Raw genomic sequence first — 25,587 nt, forward strand, 5'->3', positions numbered from 1 at the left:
TTAGAAGGAGTTCTGACAGGTATGACTCACGGCCAGCTCGATATTGGGCCTAGAGGGTCACACACATATGGTAGGCATTGCGATGAGTAGAGGTTCGGATATGAGATATCCGACGGAGCCCTTGTCTTATTGGATGCAGATCCAATACCCACTAGGGAAGGACCCATTAGGGTTTGACACGGGATCTCTATAAATAGGAGGGATTCACAGCCTCATAGGCTAGAGTCTTTGCTTGCCTTTCCTATTCTCCTCTCCCTCTCCACCTCAGAGTAGGCCTGGAGTTTTGAGGAGCGTCGTCGCAACCCTACTGTGTGGATCACCGCTAGAGAGGAGGACGCTTGACCTCCTTCATCCTCTCCTAAGGATCTGCAAGGAAACAAGGATATACGATCTCCCTAGGTAACACAATCTCTATACGCAGTTTTGTGTTTTGCGGATTTTTGCGCACCAATCTTCGCACGACGACGAACATCTTTTTGGGAATCGGGGATTTTTGTTTTCTTGTTCTTCCGCTGCGCATATGATGTCGCCCCCAATGATTTCCCAACAGTTAGAAGCTTGGACATTGAGCCGGAGGATCGGCAGACGTATCGACAGAAGGCTTCGGGCCATGGATTCGGGCATCGGGCCAAGAAGAGCGGATATTGCGTCAAAGATATCGGAGTTACGGAGTCAACTGGTCGATTGGGCGATAGGCCGCAAGAGAGGACGATGCGCCGAAGAATCGGACGAAGCGTCGAGGGACCAATGACACGTCGGACAACATGATTAATGCTTAGTATTAATTGTCTAGATCGAAGTGTATTTTTACATGTGCAGGATTAACTACAATAGCAAGGCATAAAGCAAAATGAAGTCCTAGAGTCAAGGACGCAATTTCGTTGGGAGTTCGAGAGTTCGTCGGAAGTTCTGCAGGAACCTGCCGAGAAGTCCAAGAGCTTACCAAAGAAGCTCATCGGAACTCGCTAAGAAGATCGTCATGAAGTCCAAGAGTTTGCAGGGAGTCCGCTAGAATGTTGCCGAGAGATCGTCGGAAGTTCGCCGGAAGAAACTAGACTTACAGACTTATTTAGCTTAGAATATGTCTTAGGAATCGTAGTTAGCATGTAATTGGGTTTGGATTTAGGCCAACCCAATTAGGGGCCAGTTGGGCCCATGTAAGGACTGTGTTGGGCCCAATGAGAGGCCCAAACAGTATCCCAAGAAGTGGCACTATCGTGGCACAGTCTCCGAGACTATGTCAGGTGGTGATATCGCCCAGACACAACCTCCGAGAGGCTGCAGGCGGTAGTACCACCAGTCTGGACGGTGGTATCGCCCAGTGTAGTGTCAGTGTCAGACTGACACTGACTGACACTGGCAGTGGTACCGCCCAGCACAGGCGATGGTACCGCTCGGACCTAGGAAACCTGGGATGAGATGTTTTTAGGCTCCAAGTTTGAATCAACTTGAAGCCTATAAATACCCCTCTCATCCTTGGTTAACAAAGACAAGCACAGAGAATTTAAAAAGGAAAAAATACTATAGAAATCTCTTGTGAGAATCCTCCTCTAGCCTAAGTGTTAGAATAGTTTGAGAGGAGTGAGTGCTTGTAAAGGTTGACTCCTAAACCTGTGAAAAGGAGAAGAGGGGTGTAAAAAGGAGGTTGATCTTCACCTATTAAAGGAAGATCGATAGTGGATGCCGGTGGCCTCGACGGAAGAGGAATCGGTGGAGTGGATGTAGGTCACGACGAACGAACCACTATAAATTGGTTTACAGTCTTGTTCTGCTTTTAATTCTTGTATTGCAAACTGATTTACTTACTTCACTTGCTCATTATATTCTTACAAATGTTTTAAAGTTAAACACTTTCCGAGATCGATTTTCAATGTATGAAGATTTCACGAAATCGGTGATTTTACTGCTGCACTAATTCACCCCCCTCTTAGTGTCGACCCCTTTCCTAACAGGATCTAATCTGATGAAAGATATTAGATCTAAGAAGTGCACAAGAGTGGATTTGATCTAAGATGTGTAGGAGAGGATGATCTCTTCCTTCCTCTCTTGAGTCATTCTCTCGATCACGAGTACTGATGACATAGTTGAGAGGATGGTGGAAGGCACTGGACTATCGTTGAGAGGTCAACCGTGGATTCAAGGTGTCAGTGAGTTTTGCGATTAACAGGAAGTGGACGAGGACATCGATAAAGATGCTTGGTAGTAGGTAAGAGTAGAAGGAACACCCACCACCCACCAAGTAGAACTACATAGTAATAGAGGATCATCAAAGAAGTCGATCGATCATTAAAGGAGGTGATTAGATTACAAAGTGAAGTAAATTTATTACAAAGGAGTCACGCTAGGAGATTGATAGGGAGAAGTCACATGTCTTCGTTTTCAATACAATGCTAGAATCCAAAAGCGAGAAGCAAAAATCAAGAGTTGTAAGACAACAACAAAGAAGGCGAGAAAGATGAATAACAATTGCCAATAGGTTAGTGGGGTTACGAGGAAAAGGGAGCCATACTTAAAGCAAGAATGCTGTGATACCATGAAAAATTTATTGTGAAAGAGATTATTTCATTACACAGGTTGTGAGGAAAAAAATTTCTTCAATCATGTACTCAAATTATGCACTCAAATATATAATTGATACTTCAATCATAGATTGTTGAGGATTAGAGTACGTAAGAAACGTAAAGTTATCATTCCGTACTTATCTATGTCATGATCTTTTATCAATTTTTTTTAATGAGTAGGTGAATATGATTTTAAAAAATCTTCCTATAACCTCATCATGTCAGATTGGTTCATACCCAACACATGAAATTGGAATTGATCAGGATATACTTTTTTTTCTCCTAATGTGACTTGAATAAGATTTAAATATGGGATCCTTCATTTTAATACTATGATAAATTTTTTATCACTGTACCTTAAAATTCAAAGATAATAGATGATACATGATCCGATCTATATTCTAACAACACCTACTAATCAATAATTAGTTGAGAGTAACACATTAGTTAGTTAATAAGAACCATTTCAATTCATTCCCTCGTTAGTTAATCAATCTGATGAGGGACAAACTTGGTTACATGGCTGCACATACTCCCATACGACAACACTGGTCTGCCTAGTGGTCCATCTTCAAAATGGGCTAATTAGATTTTTATACTTTAAAAATTATATTGAAATCCTTATAATTATGAAAGTGAAATATTTAGTTTCAATTATAAAAACGTTGTCAGTTTTACTATCGAAAATACGAAAATGATAAACAAAAAAATAATCTCAACATCCTAGTTATGTTTTTTGTGATAACAGACAACAACGTCATTGGAGACCGCTAGTAGTTGTTGTAGATGAGGAAGAAGACTAACGACAAGAGGTGAGGCAAAAGGATAGGAGAAAGAAAACGATAAAGATGTCGATGCTCTGTATCTATGTCAGCACCACTCGATAATTATGTCACGTTGATGCAGTTATTGAGTGACGAAAGGGCCGCTCGACATTTGCATCGACGTCAATGTAGATGTTGAGCGGCCCTTTTACTACTTTACATCTTTGTCAACATCACATCGCATTTGCATCAATACCGATGCAGATGCCAAGCGACCCTTTTGTCGCTTTTCATCCGCATCAGTGTTGACATAGTTGTCGAACGATGCCGACATAGTTATCGAGTGGTGTCGAGGTAAATGTAGAATGACGAAAAAACTGCTAGGCATCTGTATCGATGCTCACATTAATGCAGAGCGGCACCGCCCTTCCCCATATCATTGACAATGCCAAAACAAATGTAGAGCGACGTCGCTCTACATCTGCATCTATGTCAACACAGATACAGTTGTTGAGCAATGGCGGCGCAAATATAAAGTGTCAGCATCTGCATCATCCTCTTCCTCCTCTCTCTTTGCCTCACCTCTCGCCACCGTTCTCCCTTCTTATCCATAACAGTAACTCGCAGCTCTCAATGATATCATCGTCCATCTCAATCGAAAACATAACTAAGATGTTAAAATTATATCTTTATCCATCGTTTTCGTACTTTAATCGGTAAAAACGATGACGTTACGATAAATAAAGTTAGATGTATCACTTTCATAATTATATGAATTTTAATATAAAATTTTTAAATCTAAAAATCTGTTCTTAATTAGTCCCCTCTAAATAAAGGTAAAAGAGATGTTTCAATTTTCACCTCATGCAACTCACTCTCTCTACAGCGTTGAGCTCTAAGCTTTTTAGTCTTCATTTTAAAACCCGAGGATCCTTACGCTCATCTCATACATATCTAGTATTAAGGAGTAGAAGAATCAAAATCTTATAGACGTCACAGTCATATCTCTACCATCTCGGAGGCATCTTTTAAGTGTTAAGAGTCATCTCACATCAATCGAAAAATAGAGAAACTAAGACCTTACAAGTGTTACAGTCACCTCTATCCTCAATATTATCTTTTGGGTCCATTCAAACGAGCAAAAACTGTATGAAGTCCATCCAAAATAAATAATTCTTTGTGAGTATTTGTTGAAGACAAATGATGCTTATCATCAGTAATATAGACTCTTCGAGAATGAAGCCAACACTCTTCGGTCTAATCAGTTCACTAGAAGCAGCCCAAAACCTAGTCAACTAAGCTCAGTATTACTTATGGTAGATGAACTTAGAATAAGATTCCTATTTCTATCATTAGAATCCTCTATTAAATCTGATCATACTTGTCTGGTTTTGGCTAAAGAACATGTCTAAATTCTCTACCAACTGATAAATACTGGGTGAACTTGTGGAATGAGGTAAGATATAAGGATTTGTGTGACTCTTTAGGCAAGGTTAACCTGATGAACTCAGTGACTCCATTGAAATCAGTGGTTAGTCATCAACACACACCACAAGTGCTGATATTTTTGGCATCACCAGTATTGTTGCTACTGAAATTAGTCTTGAGATTCTTGTGACATTAACATGACTGTAGGCAAGGGACTTCACATAGGTGATCTGGGAACTTAAATCAGTTTCTGATCTGCTACTTGTGCTTGAACATTCAACTGAGATAATTTGGAGAAACTGCAGCTGCTTCTCTCACAAGTGATTTCTGATGACTCCATCTATTTTCTCAACCATTAGTATGAGATTGGTAGTGGACTATTGACCAAGCTGCATGCAACTTTTTTGCCAATAAATGGAGATATACCAATTGTTCATCATCTTTGAGTAATGTAATTAACCAGAAGACCAAAAAAACCAATATATCATTATGCCATTAGACATCAGGTTGGTAATTTGCATAGGAAACATGTGCCCCCAATAAATATACAGTAATTTCATCTGTGTTTCAAGGTCAAGGAGAACATCTAAACTTGCACACAATGTCCTATACAAGTATTCAGTTTTGTTGATTTCTGTTGATTCTGATCTCTCTGCAAACTCAGCATTGTCTCAGTGATACCAACTATTTCAAATGCTAAGCAAGTAAAAGACAGAAATATTGGTTGAAGCATTGATTGAGTGTCAGGAGATGAAAAAACAAACCACCTTTCGCAAGGAGAAATCAGATCAGCTTTTACAGCCTTTGATTTAACCCTTTATTTCAATAATACACCAAAGTATCCAAAAGGCTATTAACCACTTACCAAAGCTTAAAAAACTGATACTGCACCAGAACAATGAGCATAACATTTTCTGAGAACAGAGGAGGGCATGGCACCCACGAGCATCAGAACATGACAAAAAGACAACATATAGGAGATTCTATTAATTCATTCAAAGCAAATATAACACCTGTATTAAACTCAAATTAGATGACAACACATGAGGACACCTGCTTCAAAACTAAAGGGAAAAAAAAATAAAGCAATAATGTCTCCAAAGGGACTTGTCCCACTGCAATGCAGGAATCTCTAGTAGCTTATACAGCAACCAGCAAAAGGACAATAATGGCCAAGTCATTTAGAACCTAAACCAATCAAGGCATGATCCTTCTCTTGCTGAGCTTCGACCAAATGGGATTCTTATAGTCTGTAAATTTCCTGTATAGCACAAACCAGGTCCAAAAGAGAACTTTGAATCTTAGGAGGATCCCGTTCCAAAAGAGAACTTTGAATCTTAGGAGGATCCCGTTCCAGTGGCTGTGGAAGTTGTGGATGGTTTAGCATCAGAGTGATCACCAAAGATACGTTTGTGAAAGTCGGAGACCATTAGAGGAAGACCCTGGCGGAGAGGGATCTTGGGCTCCCAGCCGAGCAGTTCCTTGGCCCTGCTGATGTCAGGCTTGCGCTTGTGAGGATCATCCTCTGTGTTGGGACGGAACTCGATTTTAGCATTGGGGTCAATGGTTTCCTGCACAACTTTAGCAAGCTCCAGCATTGTGAACTCTCCAGGGTTGCCCAGGTTGAATGGACCAATGTGTTCTCCTTCCATCAGCCTCATTAACCCCTCCACCTGTATTTTGTTGTTAAACACTAAGCAAAATTTGTAGAAGATTCTCACACATTGAATATGAGGACTCTCTGTCCCTTGGTCAAGCATGGACTACCGCTTTACCAATATCATTTTTGTTTATTTGTCCTTTTCTACCTACCTTTTGAAGAGACCACCAATGGATTCTTAAAATACATGAAGCCTCTTGTTCAACAAGTGTCTATGTATTTATTTTTGGAACTAGAGCTAATCCCTCGGTGTGTATCGGTCGGTACTTATTGAGTATAGAATAGATATGCTTCTCTTCATCTTAAGAATAAAATTGGTCAGAATCATATTCAGGAATAGAACATTCTAGCAAGATTCATGGAATTAGAAATAATATTGCAACAAATATGTGACAAACAACACTATGCTTTTATTAATGACCTCCAGGAATTGAAGCTTAATAAAGTATCTAAACTTTGATTGCTAGACTAACTAAAGGACCAACTGGGGTCTAAAAGGTGTGACCACTACTGGGCAAAAGGACAACAATGTGAAGCCAATGGAAAGGAGAACAATCCGTTTAGACATGGTAGGTTGATTCTGCACATGAATGTGCTGTTTTTGAATGTCCAAATAACACTTGGACCCACCCCCACCAACCACAAGAACTTGAGAAACCTAACTGGTCCATGTGGGCCTAATATGTACCAAAGCCAGAGCTATTGGTTTGTTGTATGATCACAATTTCCAACATAAATAACAAGCATATATATGACACAAGAAAGGACACAAAAGTTGAAGTTGGTAGAGCAATAGGAAGAAGACTTACAAGGTCAGAAACATATTGGAAACTCCTTGTCTGCTTTCCATCCCCATAAACCGTCATTGGCTCCTTCCTCAAGGCCTAAATCATGTATCAAATTCAAACAGCGGTGTTGCACTCATTAATCCAATGCATATCACTTTATTTATTGAAACTAAACAGAAATCTCGAAATCTCAGCAAAGTTGTCACACACCTGAGCAACAAAGTTGCTGACAACCCGGCCATCGTCAATGCACATGCGGGGCCCATAAGTGTTGAAGATTCGAGCAATCCTCACCTGTATCAGAGGAATTTAGCATATAATAAATACCAAACGAGCCAATCAAGAAGCTAAATCTAGAGCAGAGACACATTATATTATGGATTAGTTAGAAAGTGTATGACCTCGACTTGGGCACCACGGTGGTAGTCCATGGTCAGTGTCTCCGCTGTACGCTTGCCTTCATCATAGCAGCTCCTAACCCCTGTGCCCATACCAACAGCTTGTTAGATTCTTTTATATATTTTATATGACAAAGTAAGCATCTAACTAATACACAAAAGGAAGAAAAAACAGGACACTCACCAACTCTAGATCAAATTTATTACACTTGAGATTCTATGAGAGAAAAAGCTGAAGAAATGAGAGACATGGTGATAGAGAGAGATGCATACCGATGGGATTAACATTGCCCCAGTAGGTCTCAACTTGAGGGTGCTGCAAGGGATCGCCATAGACCTCGCTGGTGCTGGTGAGGAGGAACCTGGCCCCCACTCGCTTGGCCAGGCCTAGCATGTTGAGAGTTCCCACAACGTTGGTCTTGTGCACTCCACAGAAAAAGCTCAATGAATCAAGGCTTTTAACAGGCAAAAGAAAGATTCTTGCTTTTCTTCCTTCTTATTCTATTCTAATCTTGACTGAAAGACTAAGAACAACCACAGAAACCAAATCGAACATTTTGGAACAAGAAACAAGCAACAATTTGATCTCAAAAGGCCAATATTAAGATCTGTTCAACAACTACTAACTTTCAGAAGTTCAAATTACTGAAGACCAGGTAAAAAGGGACCCTGTTTTCATCAAGTTGTAGATATGAGGAGACCACCACCAAGAATTAAAGAACCAAGATCACATAGAACAGTACTGAGCCAAAAAACAGTCCTTTTTATCAATGATCAACGGAGCAGGACAAGGCTATAAGAATTATTTTTAGGTGATGGAAGAGATACAGGAAGCCAATTTTAGGAGATCTAATGATAAGAACACAACAGAGACAGTCTACCACCAAAGACGAACAAAATTAAAAGACCTTTAGGGAATATAAATTACAGGAATAAAAAGCAAAAAAAATGCAAACTTGAAAATTATCTATAGAATGTATACGAAAAACCAGAAACTTCAGCCAACTTGGAAAAGAGCGATTTTTAGCACTAAAAAAATTGCAGAAGAAGAGACTAATGAGAGAAGAAAGGAAAAATAGAGAGGAAAAAGGATATGATGGTCTTGACGGGGTTGAACTTGTAGTGGACGGGGGAGGCGGGGCAGGCGAGGTGGTAGATCTGGTCGACCTCGAGAAGCAGGGGCTCGACGACGTCATGGCGGATGAGCTCGAAGTTGGGGTTCCCGAAGTGGTGCATCACGTTCTCCTTCCGCCCCGTGAAGAAGTTGTCCACCACGATCACGCTGTCACCCCTGGCGATCAGCCGGTCCACCAGGTGGCTGCCCACGAACCCGGCCCCGCCCGTCACCACGATGCGGAGCCCTTTCCGCTTGATCCCTAGCGGCACCTTCCCCCCGACGAATCCCCTCGCCGCCGCCTCGAACGCCGCCCTATGGTGGTGCTGTTGCTGCTGGCGGTCCATCGCCGACCGGAGGGCGAGTTCGGACGCCACGGCGGAGGAGTAGGAGTAGGAGTTGGTGGAGGAAGACGAGGGAGCGAGGGCGAAGAGGAGGGAGGCGAGGGCCATGCCGACGAGCACGAATACAAGGCGCTGCTCCCGCAGAAGGTAGCGAAGCGGGCGCCAGAGCCAGAGGAGGTGTTTCTCCGGCTTCGGGGTGTACCCGCTGCCGCTCTCCGGCGGGTGGGCGTCGTGGCCGCCGCGGTAGATGAGCTCGGAGGCCATCGTCGATAGCACGGGGATCTGGTTGCGAAGGTAGCAAGGGGGCCTTCCACTTTGAAGAGTCGTCGGATGGGGGGGGACGGGGGGGCGTCTTGTAGAGAGGGAAACAAAGAGCCAAGGGCCTGCGCGTAATTTCGCCTCGCTCCCCGCCTTCCCAAGGGTACAGATCGAATGCGTGCCAGGTGGACGGCGAGGATGCGCGCGGCCCCTCCACGTTCTGCTTGGGCCCACGCAGGACGTGCTTCCGAGGGCTTGGCTACCTCGCAAGCGACAAACTGGTGGGCCCCGCCGTTTGACTCGGCTACGGAAGGGTGGGTGGGGGAAGGGGGCGGCCGTCGGTTGGCTGCTGAGCCTGGCGCCATGTGCCGCGCAGGACTTATCCCGGGGGGGGCGGTACACGCTCCTCGCGGTTGGTAGATCGGTGGGGACGGGCGTCGGGGGTGGCCTTTTCGGAGACGTTACTCAACCGAAGGTGACTTGGCCCGCACCACCGCATCGGCCCGTGGAAAGCACGTGGACTTTTAAGACGACTCGGTCCGAGTTAGGCGACGCAACAAGAAATCGTCCGCATCGGACCAAACCGAGGTCCCCCATCCAACTGCTGCCCAAATTAGGCCGACCCAAACAAATTTAGAGCTCCCAAAACACACGAAGAAGACGACGCAATCAACTTCAATTATAGAGTAACAACTATTTTATCCCCAAAAATGTCATATGGTTTTTGTTTTGCCCCCCATACAATTGATCGCAATTTCTACTTGTTTTTTATTATATTCTTTTTAACGTGACAAGCGATCGTAGTTTCAGCACAATAATAAGATTGTTCTCTTATGACGTAAAAAATTATAATTTTTATCTATATAGAGATAAGGCGGTATATATTAATATTTTTTAAACTATTATTTTTCTTTCTAAATTACTGTTATATAGAGATGAAATTTTTGTGTTCTATTCGGAGTTTATTTCATGACTCAAGAAAATATCTTGCACCTATCAAAATCAATGGAATCAAGAGCCAAAGATCCTAATTAGGTGGAGTGTCTTCATCAACCTAGTAATTGTGAGTAGGCATTTCTAAAAGTCAAAAGGAGATGCATGATGTCTTCGTCGAGAGTTGTTTGGAGATTGTTGCCGTTTCAAGAGCTTTTAGAATCTGTATGCGATTCATCATCAATATCAACCCAAAGTTCTTCCTTTGATGCTAATTATGTTCTATTGGGTTTGCCTTTGTCAATCAAAGATTTGGTCCAAAAATGAAAGGAGGAGGAGGAATCTATTAGTGTTATGGTTATTTTCCTAGTCTAAGAGTTAGGTAATTAGTTCTTGTCACATACTTTCTTGATGATAAAATGAAGTTGACTGATTCCATGGCTCCAATGACATCAAAATGCTATGCATTGTATTGATGGATACATGTAACTAAAACCTTAGTAAACATTGAAACAAGTCGAGCACCTTCAAATCACTCATCAACAAGAGATTTAAGTTATCAGAAATTAAGTCAGTCATACTTTTCATTTGAGAAGGTTCGGTTTGTGGATCTATCATGAAAGAATCTCGAGGACAGAGGTGTTCTTCATGTATCAAATCTTCTAGGGCAAACACAAAAATATGTTTCTACTTTTGGGTACTTTTTCTCTATATGAAAAATAAAGGTCTCCTAAGGGGTATGTTTGTGTTGTTCCCAATAAGAAATAAATTCATGTTAGTTTGATTAATAAATTTAGAAAGAAAGAATCTAAAGAGAGTTTTATCCCTTGGAAGTTCCTATTTATAAAGAAATAAATTTAATTATGAGATGATTGGCTAATTTCTATATGATAGGAGATTGTGAGGTCCTAAGTCGATGATGAGATTGTTGGATGTCGATGTGACACTGATTTGAGAGTTGACTTTGCTCCAATGATATATATATATATATGTATATATATATTCTTCCCATTTATCATTTGGAAAGATGTTTTTAATTGAAAAGCATATCATATTACATATCTAATTTATGATTATTAGGTTTCAAAAAATTTCTTTTGATCCTTATATAAAAAGAATTAGACTAAATAATTCTTAGCATATGATAAAAATAATTACTTCATGGATTATTAGCAATGCATAAAAAATAATTACACTTTTCTATTCAAACTTTGACTAGTAGTCTTTTTATTTTGATTGCAAACTTGGTGTTGATGTTGTAAGAGGAATACTTGTAGGAAAAGAAAAGGATGGGATATTCTCTTTTGTTCATCAATTTATCATTACTGAATTATGACATTTCAAAGAACAATGGAGATTTATCCAAAAACAAAGGCAAACATTGTTCTCATAATTGTCTATTTTGGTAGGTCTAATCAACAAAATATAGACAAAGGAAAGAAAATGATGGGTTACCAAAATGGAGCACACTCATTTGGTAAATCTTGATGATTCACCCAAATTATAAAAAGAAAAAAAAATATTAGTTTTACATAGTTTATAAGGTTGCACCATAACATTCTGATCCAATCAAGTGACATGATGGTAGTGTTGCCAATCAACCATGCATGATTAATTATTTATTTAGATAGCACAACAACTCTTTCAAGGAACATTTGGTCCCAATGGCATTCACAATCATGATTAAATCCCATGTGATACAGAGACTATTTTGCCTCAATAAGACAAAAGGAAGCTTGAATCCCAAGCCATGATATGATATGATGATCAATGGTTGTGACACATCAAATACCCCACCTTTTGCCTGCAAAGTCAAAATCATTTAGACACACACTGCTGCTTCACCATCCAATGGGTTGCATGTCACTCAGCCAACTTCCCCACATTTAAATATTTGCTCAGCAACTTGAAAATGACCATTCTTGATTGAGTCAAACAAATAAACACTAAAAAAAAAAGATTTATTGGCACACCGATTTCTAATGCAACAGTGTTAGTTAAGATGTTTGTGTTGGATAGGCCACAGCCAACGTTTACTACTAATAATTGATAGGCAAAAGCATTGCCTGCTGCCTTTGTCCTCTCACACATTGTGATGGACTTTGAAAGGTGCTCTTGAACTGCATCTCCATTTGAGCATTTACCCATATCTTCATTTCTTATTGCATTAAGATCAGTTATATAAATTACAGTGTCAGAGCCAGCTTAGAATCTCGAGGCCAAATCTCAGTAGTTGTCGCCATTGTCCTTTCTAATTAAGGGTACGTTGACTTTGTTAGATTAATCCATAAGACATTCCTTTTTTGAGCATCTCGTATATTACATTGCTCTGTACAATCCTATACGATTTAAGGGCCTTCATCGTCAGGGTAAACTTTCTTTCAAATCTAATGACTTTCGATCTTACATATTGGCATGCAAATAATAATTATCATTATCGACACAAAAGTTTATCAAAACATATAAAAATACTCAATTTTCTTATGCATAAAAAGACTTTTTTTTTCTAAATAAGAAGAAAAACTAGATTATCTCAGTTGTTTAACTAATGCTCTGTCTAAACGTAGCTAACCAATGAGCATAATAGTTAGCTTCCCTGTCTAAACGTATACAGGAATCACTTCTGTATCTATATGTATACAGGAATCCTACCAGCATGGAACTTGTCAAAACAATAAAAAAGATGTCGAATATAGCTGATAAAAGATCTTGAACAGTGTCTAACCGCTTAAACTTGTTTTGCCTGTTCCGAATCCCTGAAAACATATTCAGAAGTGCCAGGACATTCTGAAGAATATCTGAAAACCATCTTAGCCGAAATTAGTATCTGCGGAATTCTTTTGGTGGCTTGAAGTTTAGCGGATGGGTTTCCGGAGTCGCACTTGGATCTTCTTTCCACATCTTGATAGTTTTGTCTGCTTCACAAGTAACAAGTCTTGAGCCGCTTATATCATACGAAAGAGCATAGATGCATGCTTCGCTGTCCAGGGACCCTGAAAAAAAATTGTATAAAATTACAAAAAGGAATTCGGGAAAATCAACATACCGTCAGGCATAGCCAGAGAGATAAACAAGGATACACAAATGAAAGTACTGGATAACACTAACCAGGCTGGACAATTGTCTGGGCTTGCTGGAAGTTGTACCCGCTCTTCCAATCCCAAAACCAAAGGCTTCCATTGTCACCTTCACAAAACTTGCACATTGTCACTCCCAATAATTGGCTACATGAGGATTTTTCGACCATGTAGAAGCAGAATATTATGATGCACAACTAATGTAAATATGAAACATTATGCTCTCCGATGGCATGCGATCACTGATACCACAAGTTGGTTTACAACATACCAGCAGTGGCCAATACACCATCTTCGTTAACTGCCATTGAGTTTATTATTGTTTTCTGCTGCAACCTGGACAACAAAATATCACAAGAAGCATTTCAGAGTCTGTTTCACAATATTATTATTGACAATTTTACAAAGAGTGAAATCTACGCAAACAATCCACAATTACAATTGCAAGACAAACTGAACTACTCATATCAAGCCACAAATTGCCCTCGATCATTCTGTGATGAAAATACGGGAGTAGTGAATAATCCACAAGCTCTGAAGCAAATTCATAATACTGCGACTGTCAGTTGGAACTTGCAATTCTCCAATAACTAACATCAAGCCAATTAAAAATCATGTGTTAGCTTATAATCTGGTTATTCATTCGACCACCAGATTGTCTTCCTCCCCCATGTCCTTTGAAATGTAAGTTCAATGAATGCTCATGTGATTCTAAAGGATTATCAGAACCATTGTCCATGATAAAGTGAAATATGTCGAACTAAGGACAATGAAGAAAACAACACTATAACTCCACTACTCCACAACGATTCACTGAGTACTCACAAACTTACTCAGTAGACTTAGATACAAAATACACAATCTACCATATTTACCAATTGAAAACTGCAACCTCAAAACATAATGCAATTTTCAAGGGTATGCATCACCAGTAAGATGATCAATCATATCTACTAAGGACGAAAAACCCTATGAATTCAACTTTATCCATAGGAACAATTCATATGCTTTCAAATCTTTGAAACAATTCTATTATGATCAAGCTGTCTACTTCATAATATTTCAAATTTACATAATTGCTTCACTGTTCCAATCCATAGATTGACAAACTACACGAAAATGTGCCTCAACTCAGCTCAACTAGATAATTCTGAGGTATGCCTCCAAAGCTTACATTAGATATCAAGTCTATTCATATGCATCTTCTTATCCTCCGTTTCTTTTTTTGTTATCCTCAAAATTTTAACTACAAGCGTGTAGAATTAAATATTTAAAGCTACAATAATGTATCAAAGTATTCAACATATTTTTGTCTTGAACTTTATGCATATAAAATAAAAAGGTTTTCCAAATTGTGAAATCTCTGAATTTAAGTCATTTTTGAGCGACCAACACGAAAACGTAGAAAGCATATTTTACTCGACCCAGATGTCTAAAATAAAAATACAAGTAAATACCAAAGAGCAATACTCTTGCATCAAGATCAGAACAACAAGAGAAGAATACATGGTAACAGATAAATGAAACTTGACATGTGCTCATGGTCATCTGCAAGTGAAAGCACAGCTCATAACAAAAATAGCACATAAATTGATTGGTGACTTTCTTTCCAACCATGATGCGCTTATAGACTTCCATTTAAAATTATGTAAGAACAAATACTCACAACATGTTGTGAAGAAATTCTCCTTTTGGAAGGTTAAACTTCTTTATATTGTCTGCTGATGCAGATGCAAATGCTCTCCTACAAGAACAGAAATTAAATAGCTCCATGGACAATTTGATAATAAAGAATAAGACATCGTTACCAAGCCATGGGTTATGAAGAAATACTCTTTTGGATGCAATGCCATAGCCCGAACAGATTTCTTATGATGGGTAAGTGTTGCCATTGTCTTTCCTGCAAATGAAATGTCTCTTCATTTATTTGAAGAACAATAGCAAACTTATGGATATCGAAAGCAGAACATTACCAGCTACAAGATCCCAAAACTTAATAGTACTGTCATGGGAGCCAGTTACCACTTGTGGATCCTGCAAAAAGGAAAGAAACAAGTTGCTGCTGTAGTAATGTGAGAAAAGATGGCCAGGCAGTATAATGTGAAACAATGGTTAAGAGATTCAGAACTGTCTGTATTTCTCCTTGAATATTAGCATATGCAGCAGAACCATGAAAAATACTCAAACAGAATCAAAGAACCTTGCTAATGGGGCACTGAAAGTAAGTTGGACCAGAACATAAAATCAGAAGTTTCTGAATATAAAAATATAACTTTGGTACTGAGTTCAATTCTAGCCAATCTTTGCATCCACTTCTGCTAACTATACATCAGGATGCTGAATCCAAAGATGTCCCAGAGTGATGAATGAAACAACTAGATCTGAGCCATCTAAAGATTTGTAAAACAAGATAAATGTGACGATTGAACCAACTAGATCGTTCAAACTGTCACCAGCATGACACTAAGAGTGTGTATATAGATGGGAATCAACTAAAATTAACTATTGCCGTGGAAAATGAACTTCCCCAATTTTAATAGCTCTGACTAGTAAAAGCACATATTTTATATGTACATTACATAATTTAAAACAAAATGTATTTCCAAAATATATCCCAAGTTTAAAAAAGAAAAGATAGTTGGGCAACTTAAGACAACAGCGCAAGCCATTGACTACGCTAAGCCACTTACCAGCAATTCTAAGTCATGCCAACTCAATCAAGAACAATATCTAAGTCACGCTAGCAAGCCCAATAACTTGTGCACACCATGGCAGGCGCCCAACTCACCCAGCATGGCCGCATTACACCTCTAATTACCACGGACAAGAGACCAAATCATAGGAACTTGAATCCATCTACCCGCCTTAGAATTGCAATCCAGGATTCTCATCCTGATTCACATTGGTACTAATATAAATGGCTGTAATTGTGAATCGAGTCTCATTCAATGCCATTTACTTTTACTGGTATAATTATGACAAAATAAAATCCATATTCCCACACCAGAATCCATTAAGAAATGCTCAAAACAAGAAAAGAAAAAAAAATCAGTGAATTAATAGCTTTCAGATTTTCTACTACCATTGCTCTTGTCTTGTTGTTTTTACTTATCAAGATTAAAAAATATTTTAGAAATCAAAGTAAATGGCTCAATATGTATGTACTACAATCCAAAATAACAACCCAACTAATCCTGACTTCCCATGTATCATGAACCAAGCAAAATAGCATCTGTTGTAATCAAACACACTGCATCCAAAACATTCAATGAACAATATATCTATAGCCCAAATGCTACAAATATGAATTGCATCCCTGTCAAACCATAAGTTTGGTTAGTTAGGACTACCCCAGTTTAAGTATAATAAATAGTTATAATTTCCTCATGCTCCTCAAAGTTTAAATCAATTTGGTCTTGCAAATCCAGCAAGTATAATTTCCAACAGATCAAATATCTAAATTAATTGATACTATGTTCATTTGTCTCCATCTCAGCCTTACTTTTCCATATGAGGATTCAAAATTTGAAAATTAGATTCAAACAAACATAGACTCATTGAAAGACATGAGCTTATTATCAGATAGAGTCACATTACCAGATTACAAATAAATTGCAAAATCCACACTTGAGAAGAGGAAATAATTTTCTATACAACTTCAAGCAACTTAGGTCGAGGTGTGCAATGGCACTAAAAAAAAAAGAAAACAGAAAATGGTAAAAAGGTTTCTCACTAAGCAAAACTTCTTTCTAAGACTCACTAAGCAAAACTGCACAATGACATAATACTAGACAAGGTTTCTCACTTAGCAAACCTTCTAAGACTCGCAAAGCAAAACTGCACAATGTTATGATACTAGATTGTCTCTAGGGTAAGACTGCATGAGCAAATATCTTCAATAACAAACATGGTTCACAAATTCTGTCCGTTGTCATGTCTTCCAGAGTAAAAGTAGATTTTCATACCGTTGGTCGAGCAAAAACTGAACAAACAGTGTTCTCATGGCCGGAGAGAGCCATAACCATTGCCTTTGTACGAATGTCCCAGACCTAGGTCAAAAACAAGACAAATAAAAAATATAGTTAGATTAAACCAATCTAACAAGAAGATGTCACTGAATTTCAATTTTTTCAAGGGACATCAAGTAAACTTTACAATTTACATAAACATATGCTACAAAATGAGTGTCATACCCGACAAACAGAATCTCGACCACCTGTTAGTAAAACATCAATGGTTGGGTGAAGAGATAAGCAATATACACCACTCAAATGTCCATGATAAGACCTAATAACCTTGAGATGATTTAGAAGATAGAAGTCCAACTAGCATGTTAGAGAGTTCCAAATGGTTAAAACTTTAAATAACAAAAGTTTACAGAATATGAACCTTATTTTGTTCAAGGTCCCAACATTTAACTTGTTTATCATCACCAGCAGAGAACAAATAAGTGTGTCTTTGACTGACGGCAAGTCCTAGTCATTCAAGGGCATTTATATGAATACTACATAACTTACAGAAACATTATAAAAGAAAATTGGGAACAGAAGAGGAACCACAGATCTGTCAAATCAACTAACCACGTATTTGTTCAATATGTCCTGTCAGTGTTAGCTTCAATCTTCCAGATGCAACATCCCATATCTTTAAAAAAAATAGGCAAACACATCAGATCTCAAGGACCTAGTCTGCTAATAATATACAAAATGATGCTCACTCCTTTTCGACAACCATAGTGAGTGATGATTAATAAAATGACAAGAATAATAAAAATACATGAAGAGTAACAAAACAGATATATGCTCCTATTTGCCAACTTGGTGGATACCATTATACATTCTTATCATGTTATACCTTCATAAACTTTCTGTATACATCATGCTAAAACAGCAACCAAAAAGAATATTTACAAAGAAAGTGCTCAAAGGCACATTCAAGTTGGCAAGTTTTAGCAGAAATCCAGTAACATAAACATACTGATCCTAACTCATTTTTGCAATTCAAGGAAAATTCATCTTAACAAGTGTAGCTTACAGTTTGAATAATTTAATTCATGAAGGACGAACAACCACTCAACAAATTCCAAATGCACAACAAAACCAGGCAGAAACTAACAAACATACCCATTTCCTTTAAAATTTTAAAAAAATTATTGAAGTTGAAAGGTTGAAGATTATATTCCAGCTATCATGAGTACTTTAAGCATATGTACAAGAAAACACTTGCAGAGTTAACCATGTCTGAGTCTTGTGGAATTCATAAAGGTTCAACATTGTACATATCTTGATATAAGACAAGTTGCACAGGGTTCTCGACTTCTTGTCAATGTCTAGGTTAGGCTTATTTGAGTCAAAATCCGAGTTCATATTGTACTTTTATACTACTGAGTATTTTTTGATGTATCCGTCTAATTAATTTTTAGTCATTCTAGATAATTCTAGTCTCTAGAATCTGATCTCAAGCCATATTGATGCTTTATTCTTCTTTTATATATCATGGAATCAGAAGTTTGGACTTGGATTTGGAATGCTAGAGGACTTCATAGGTAGGATTTTGTTGGAATATGAATTCTTAAGAGAAAAAGGATTCTTCCACAAGTCCTCTAAGTTCACTCGGAAGCTAAGTGAACTCCATAAATAGCAGACTACACAACTAATTGTAGTAGGTTGTAATTCATAAAACCAGCTCAAAGCCACTTATTCGACAGATTTGACTACAATTCAAGCTCTATTCCAGGCAGATAAAACACAAACTTACTTTGAACTACCAAAACTGATAAAAACAAATTTAATTCAATCTGATCCCATTTTCACAGAAAGCTAACCTAAGTAAAATAGGACTAGGTTTAAAATTTGGATTTGATCATTTTAGAAGGGCCTACACCTTCTGCATGGCCACCATCTTTGGCAACAGAAGCTAATAATAACATATCGTTCACAATGCCAGCTGAAAAGAATGACAGATAGAGGGAACCTTTATCGTCCTGTCTGCTGAACCAGTACAGAACCATGTGTTGCTTGGATCAAATGCAATGGATCGAACCCATCCCAAGTGGCCACTGATAACCTGAATCAATTGGCAAACAATTTTGATCAACAGCGAATGAGATGTCAAATAAAATCAACTAACAAGTTATGAATTCTGATGCAGCGAACCATACAGATAGCATACTTGTTCTGTAAAACAGGCTCGTCTCTAGGAAGATACCAAGCAGATGATGGTCATATTGGACAGAGATGAGAAATAGGAGACAGAGAATATACCCTATAATTCCTCCAAGGAGGATGCCATATGGGACGAGGCCACCTACTTGGAATTCTTTCCATAAGTGCAGATGTAGACTGATATCTGAAACAAACAGGCAGTACAAGTAGCAAAAAAGTCACACAAAAGTATTTATACCACACTCAGAAAAGGAGAGACAGAAAGTTTTAACCTGCATGAGCCAGTAATCCTTAAAACTGCATAATTTAGCCAAAAAAGATCTCCTATTGAATACTCAATGTAGCATTATATGAACTAACGCTAGCAGGCAGGCAGCCCACTCGCTGATAACAGAGTCAAACATGTGCATCCAAAGGATTGGCAATTAATACCTTTCTATTTGTGAAGATTCAAGGCAAAATCATAGTATAGGATGTCGAAATCCAAACTATAACATCTACTGGGAGCAAAATTAACCTTAGTGTGCCTAAGACTAAGAGTATGGATTATGCCACAAATTGATTAATATAGAAAAGATCCAAGATTCAATCAATTTGTCCAGATTGAGCCCTAGATCCTAAATGAGCCTCCTCAACGGAGTCATACTGAGATTGAATCAAATGTGCATTTTTTTCTATCTTGATAAAAAAAAAACCCTGATGGGATATATTCAAAATTTGGGAGACTCTCTGGTAGTTACTGCTTCGTTTTCAGGTTCCTAATGAGACTAGAAAAAAAGTATTTCCTTGACATTTTAAACATAGATTCATCAACCTGTCCTTTCTGTTTTGTAGTCCTGATTGAACTAGTATGATGAGCCAGTAGATGCAATAAGATTGACTAATTCAATCCAACATTCAGTTCCAACCACGACTAACAGAAAACCATACAATTAAGTTGATCTCTTTAAGAATACTTTATGTGAGGTCTTGTTTGATAAATTTTAAATTAAGGTTAATCTAAACAGCCGAGTTCAACAAGTCAAAAGGTACAGGTTATTTTGTTACAGTAGTTAAGTTATTGAGCATTGTTCACTTCAATATGGCACGTTTAGTGATGTCATAATAACTGCATCTAGTCTTCACAGGAAAATTGATTCCTATCCTGTCCGCAATTTGTATACTGACTCCATTAAACACATAGTCTCTGAATGCTCTCATGCTCTTTCATTTTGGCATTTGTTGGAGACCCAATCAGCATTCGATTTTTGGATAATTGATTATTGACACAATGGTGCCTGGCTGGATGAAGGAAAAAGCCTGATACAAGATTCATTTAATTGGCTGCAATGCCACATTGCCAATTCTTTTTGGTAATGTAGGCCTTGTTAAGCATCATATGACTACCGCCTGCCGGCAATCATACAAGAGAGTTATTCTTCACTAGACCTATGAGTGCCACTTATGTCAAGTCACATCATATGGAAAAAGCAAGTGAAAGGTAATCTAGCAAGCACCATCATTGCATCTCTATTGCATATAAAAGAATATATATGTGACTAATTTATAGAAGTTTAAAGATACAAAAGCAAATTCTTGTAAATCATATCCAAAACAAGAACAATAGAAAATTATTACAGGCAAACATAATAGCAACCAAACAAACAAAAATGATCATATAAATAAAATAAAGATAGACCATATAAAAGGAATTAGAGTCTCACCTGTCGGTAACTGAAACTACAGCCCCTGTATTTCTGCTTGCAGGACCAATCTCACTGTAGAAAGAGAAAACATATACCAGGTGTACTTAAGCTAATCACTGAAATATCTGCAGAAACTGAAATCGATTCACAAAGGTGACATGTAAAAACAGCAGACATACGGTCCCTTTGGGAGCATGGTAGGTGCAGGAATAATTGCATTTTGGTTCCCATCATTTTGAGAAGCCTTGGCTTCTTGACTTCCTGCAAGAAAAATCAAACGATATTCAAAAAGCAGGCTAAGACAAATATTCTAGTATAGTGGTATTCTAAATTTCTTTCTACAAATTAATTGCATGGTAAAGACTTACAACAGAACCAAAGTTTAGATAAACATTTAAAACCCAACAGGAATTTACTAAGTTAAATGCAACAATCAGAGAAATAGAAGAGTATAATTTTCCAACTATAAATTAATTAGAGCAGGATACTGCAGTTAAAATAACATTTATAACTTAAATGTATAGTTAACATGTCAATAATTAGACCCATCTCAGCAGTGGACTAGACAGTGATCATTTCGATTGCTAATTTCGAGGAGTATCAACATCAACATTAAGTGAAATATGCAACTAAAAGAAAACAGACAAACTCCATCTCCACAAACTGCTTTCTCTTGAAAAACAATAAAATAATTCCCACTGAAGCACATGTTTCTAGTTTTTGCTGATTAAAAAAGGTTGATAAGTTGATTGATCCAGTTGTCAATGTTACATTATACTGAAGCTATAAACAAGAAAAACTACAAATTGGTAGACCCAATGGTCAGTATTAAATTATGTTCAAACCAATAAACAGGTGAATATTAAAATACATTACAGTTTTGCATCTGATTCATCAAATATGTGCATACAAATTATACAACTTTTTAGCGTTGAAAAATTAACAATTTCCATTTTATGAAGTACAGGAGCTGAGTGAGAAAATAGAATAAGACGATATTCAGATGATGGAATGCACATATTGTAGCTGAAAACAAATATATTTAAAGGCATACCTGGGAGAGCCAATGCCATAGATGTTGAAGTTTGATCTCCTTTTCCCTGCTCACCAATAACGTTTTGCTCACCAGCTTGCTGACCAGCCAAGTTTGTTACTGAACCATATTCAGCTTGCACCTCCAAGATTCAAAGTCATCAAGCAAATGCACGAAGTTAGAACTTCTCGCAAGACTCTTTTTTTTTCCCCTTCCTTGCATCACCAAACTATGGCAACCTCCCCCTTGTTTGCATTATAATAGAATAACTGGACGAAAACCATGAACAGAGAGGTCGCAACATGCAGAAGAAAAAAACGAAGGTACGACCCCCAATTGCAACTTTCATATCCATATGAAATTCTTTTTCTTTTCGGTAAACCGAGAAAGAAGTCGTGAGAAACAACAGAAATCGAGATAATGTCACCAACCTTGTAGCTGATACGAATCCGCTTGCTGCGAAGAGAAGGGGCAAAGAAGAAAAAACACCAGAAAGAGAACACACAAGTCAAGCCAAAAAGAGAAGATTTAGCGAAGGGACAAAATTGAATGAGAAGCGAAGAGAGGGGTAGGGTTAGGTTTAGGGTTAGGGTTTAAAAGGCGGCACCGACCTCTGGGGATCAGGAGGGGAGCAATGGCCGTGGATCGGCGAGAAGAGGTCGAGGGCGCGCTTGAGGGACTTGAGACTAAGCTTCTTGAGCGACTGCGGCTCCACCGGGAGCTCCATTGCGGCTGCGGGATGCGGAGCCGCCATGGCACCGGGCATCGACCGATCACCCAACTTCCTCACGCCCTTGCTCGCTCGTTAACTCCCGCCCCCTATTCCTTCGCAACCTTCTTCTTCCCGATGTTTCGCTCGTCGTTCGCCGTTCTTTTCTCCTCTCTGGTGCCGAATCCTTGCGCCGGCATCGTCTTGTATATACTTTTTGGATTCGGGTAAGGATTCGTGCAAAATTAAGCCCGACCCGACTTTACCAGGGGTCTACCACCGAGAAGATCCGTATCCACTATGAACGCGAAAGTTGAAACGAAGTTAGCGGGTTCGGATGAAGTCAAACGGACTTTGGATCATAAAAGTTCGATCCAATTAACTTTAGCAGCTTGCCGCAAAGATATTAATTTAGTGAGAGACAGGTCACACAGCAAAAAAGACAGATTTATTAGGGTTTGGCTCAACCACATACGTAGGTAACGCGAGGTAGATGATTCACTTATTACAGTCATTCAACTCATCATACGACGATAACACCTGCAACAAAACCGCCATCATCGCTAGGCATGCAGGCAAACCTCGGGCTTTAGCGGCGTCACATTACGCAGTGAGAGATCTGCCTCAGCTTCTCAGCATGCTCTTCAAACAACGCGACAACAACATTTAAACCCCCATCCTGCTCCAAACCCGGGACGAAGATGACCAAACCCTCGAAAGGCACCCAAGTCGGAAGGAAAGCACACAACTTCCCTCCGCCACCGAAGTCCACCTCCTGGAAACGAAACCTTAGCCAGCTATCCACCTCCAGGTTGGGCGATAACACGTCTCCATCTGTATCATAAACGGGCACGAGGTCATCCTCTCCGTGCATCGCCCCGAAATCTATAATCGACTGGAAATAGCTCTCGTCGATCCTGCGAATGGCGTCATGGATGATCTTGGCAGCCCGCTCTACGCCTCCCTGGAGGAGTAGCTTCACGTTCGACTCGGGATACGCGTTCAAGACCAGATTGCCAACAAACTCATTTGGAACCGGAGGTCTCATTCGTGGTCGGCCGTTCACCGTAACACGGATCATGGTATGCCTCCGGTCATCGAGGCCACGAGCCATGGTAATCTTCCTCCAAAGGTGGGCTAACACAGTCTCAAAGGTCGTGTACTTCCCTTTCGTCTTGGGCTTCAGCTTAGTGGTTATGAACTCGGATGAGTAGCGCAGCAATATGTTTGTGATTTTGCTGGGATCCTCGTCCTTCTGATTCGAAGTTGAACCATTACGATAAGGTGGGACGCGCACGAACTCGAGATCCCAGTGCTGGAACTCGCACTTCGGTGGGGATCGCGGCTTGATCCATGATTGATCGTACACAGGAAGTGAGGTGACGGGCGTGCCACGTATCGTCTCTCCCCATGCAACGAAGAAGGTGCTCATGGACTGGCCATCGGCCACCCTGTGGTGAGTGATCGTGGCCACCACGAGGCCGCCGCACTTGAACCGGTTGAGTTGGACTTGGAACAAGTGGTGGGTTTCTTCCGTCGGAGGGTGCAGCAGATGGAAGTCCGCCGAGGGTTCGAGCGGCAGGAAGTCCGACAGGTCCGCGTCCACCGTTGCTTCCACCACCAGTGCGCCGCCGCCTTTGCCTCCGACTACAAGGCAGGGGCGACGTCGGAGGCGGCTGTAATCGAGCTGAGACGTGAGTAAGGGGAAGTGCACCAATGTCTTCGACAAGCCCTCGATGATCTCGGTGTTGGAAGGGGTCGGCGCGGTGAAGGCGAAGAGCACCGCGATGTTGATGTTGGAGGCGAAGAGATCGAATATGGTGAGTGGAACTTCCTTGAGGGGATGGGCATGAGGAGCTAAGATGGTGGATCTTTGAACTTGGACCTCCATATGGTTTCACTGCTCCTGAGCTTGCTGTCGAGAGTTTGTAATACTTGTATTGAGAAGGTTGATGCGTGCGAGTGACACGATTGAGTCATGAAAGAGTCCAAGAGGATGCAGTAGGTTTGCTTTGGAAGTGTATCCTCTTCTCGAATTAACAACAATGAGGAGTGGCTGCATGGGCGGTTGCGCTCGATGTGTTTCGTCTGAAAGGAGACACCTGGATTTGTGGATTGACGATTGACATTTCTGAGGAAGAGATGTTTCAATACCTGTTTGGAGGTTTCCTAGTCAGCAATGGACGAGGGTGATGGGGGATGACGTTGTGCAAACGAAAGAGGACGAAGCTTGCGGTTACACGTCGGCGATTTTACTTATTTTGGCTGTTGACTAGTTACGACACTTTCAAGACGCTTCTTGTCAACCCTGGCGACTTGCCGGTGACGCGATCTCTAATCTGCGCCGTCGATTTTTGGTGCCTGTCGATGAGGAGGGAACGTCGAGTTCAATTATTGATGTCAGCACGGCGTCATGGCTGCAACTCTCCGGTATAATGAAGAACTGATCCTCGAGAGAGGGAGAAAATGATGATTTGATCCATATGATCCAGGTTAGTAGACAATAGTAGATGTTTTGGAGGGAAAATGAATGCCAAGTTGTGCATAAGAAAAGTTTCATACCTTTTGATATATTATGCAAAAACAGCTTTCAGAAATTAATCAATGACAGTGTAAGCAGACAATCGGGATGTCAATTGATCATCAGCACTTCCAGAAAATTACAAATTAT

General features: G+C 39.7%; 3 protein-coding genes across 4 annotated transcripts; all 3 read right to left on the bottom strand.

Moving 5' to 3' along the window:
• Positions 1–5,709: 5,709 nt before the first annotated feature.
• LOC103970473 (UDP-glucuronic acid decarboxylase 4) lies at positions 5,710–9,393 on the bottom strand. 2 transcript variants are annotated; one of them, XM_065174488.1, is made up of 6 exons: positions 8,694–9,393; positions 7,873–8,019; positions 7,603–7,682; positions 7,412–7,495; positions 7,223–7,297; positions 5,710–6,426 (listed from the first exon to the last, which is right to left on the bottom strand). In XM_065174488.1, the coding sequence occupies exons 1-6, from the start codon at positions 9,319–9,321 to the stop codon at positions 6,091–6,093; spliced, it is 1,350 nt and encodes a 449-aa protein (XP_065030560.1). In that variant the 5' UTR covers positions 9,322–9,393; the 3' UTR covers positions 5,710–6,090. The 2 variants fall into 2 exon arrangements, with proteins under 2 accessions (XP_065030560.1, XP_065030559.1); XM_065174487.1 differs by having other exon boundaries at positions 7,873–8,015; positions 8,690–9,393.
• Positions 9,394–12,823: 3,430 nt separating this feature from the next.
• LOC135653246 (protein pleiotropic regulatory locus 1-like) lies at positions 12,824–23,096 on the bottom strand. The gene is made up of 17 exons (XM_065175013.1): positions 22,819–23,096; positions 22,639–22,663; positions 22,229–22,349; positions 21,354–21,435; positions 21,193–21,246; positions 19,589–19,673; positions 19,299–19,391; positions 17,906–17,969; positions 17,715–17,800; positions 17,519–17,620; positions 17,291–17,374; positions 15,299–15,359; positions 15,159–15,225; positions 14,992–15,069; positions 13,597–13,661; positions 13,357–13,434; positions 12,824–13,241 (listed from the first exon to the last, which is right to left on the bottom strand). The coding sequence occupies exons 1-17, from the start codon at positions 22,971–22,973 to the stop codon at positions 13,069–13,071; spliced, it is 1,473 nt and encodes a 490-aa protein (XP_065031085.1). The 5' UTR covers positions 22,974–23,096; the 3' UTR covers positions 12,824–13,068.
• A 418-nt stretch (positions 23,097–23,514) lies between these two features.
• On the bottom strand, positions 23,515–24,904 carry LOC135652321 (tryptamine hydroxycinnamoyltransferase 1-like). The gene has a single exon (XM_065173164.1). The coding sequence runs from the start codon at positions 24,805–24,807 to the stop codon at positions 23,515–23,517; it is 1,293 nt and encodes a 430-aa protein (XP_065029236.1). The 5' UTR covers positions 24,808–24,904.
• Positions 24,905–25,587: the final 683 nt, after the last annotated feature.

Source organism: Musa acuminata, chromosome BXJ3-11 (genome assembly GCF_036884655.1).
Source record: "Musa acuminata AAA Group cultivar baxijiao chromosome BXJ3-11, Cavendish_Baxijiao_AAA, whole genome shotgun sequence".
NCBI lineage: Eukaryota > Viridiplantae > Streptophyta > Magnoliopsida > Zingiberales > Musaceae > Musa > Musa acuminata.

What these genes read in the sequence shown, in the direction of transcription:
- LOC103970473 (XM_065174488.1), bottom strand. Translation starts at nt 9,321, where the DNA reads ATGGCCTCCGAGCTCATCTACCGCGGCGGCCACGACGCCCACCCGCCG. An exon ending in CAACCCCGTCAAGACCATCA is followed by an intron (nt 8,020 to 8,693) that starts TATCCTTTTTCC and finishes GTGGAGTGCACA; the next exon opens with AGACCAACGTTGTGGGAACT. An exon ending in TCAGCAACTTTGTTGCTCAG is followed by an intron (nt 7,298 to 7,411) that starts GTGTGTGACAAC and finishes TACATGATTTAG; the next exon opens with GCCTTGAGGAAGGAGCCAAT.
- LOC135653246 (XM_065175013.1), bottom strand. Translation starts at nt 22,973, where the DNA reads ATGCCCGGTGCCATGGCGGCTCCGCATCCCGCAGCCGCAATGGAGCTC. An exon ending in GGATTCGTATCAGCTACAAG is followed by an intron (nt 22,350 to 22,638) that starts GTTGGTGACATT and finishes TGAATCTTGGAG; the next exon opens with GTGCAAGCTGAATATGGTTC. An exon ending in TATGGCATTGGCTCTCCCAG is followed by an intron (nt 21,436 to 22,228) that starts GTATGCCTTTAA and finishes TTTTTCTTGCAG; the next exon opens with GAAGTCAAGAAGCCAAGGCT.
- LOC135652321 (XM_065173164.1), bottom strand. Translation starts at nt 24,807, where the DNA reads ATGGAGGTCCAAGTTCAAAGATCCACCATCTTAGCTCCTCATGCCCAT.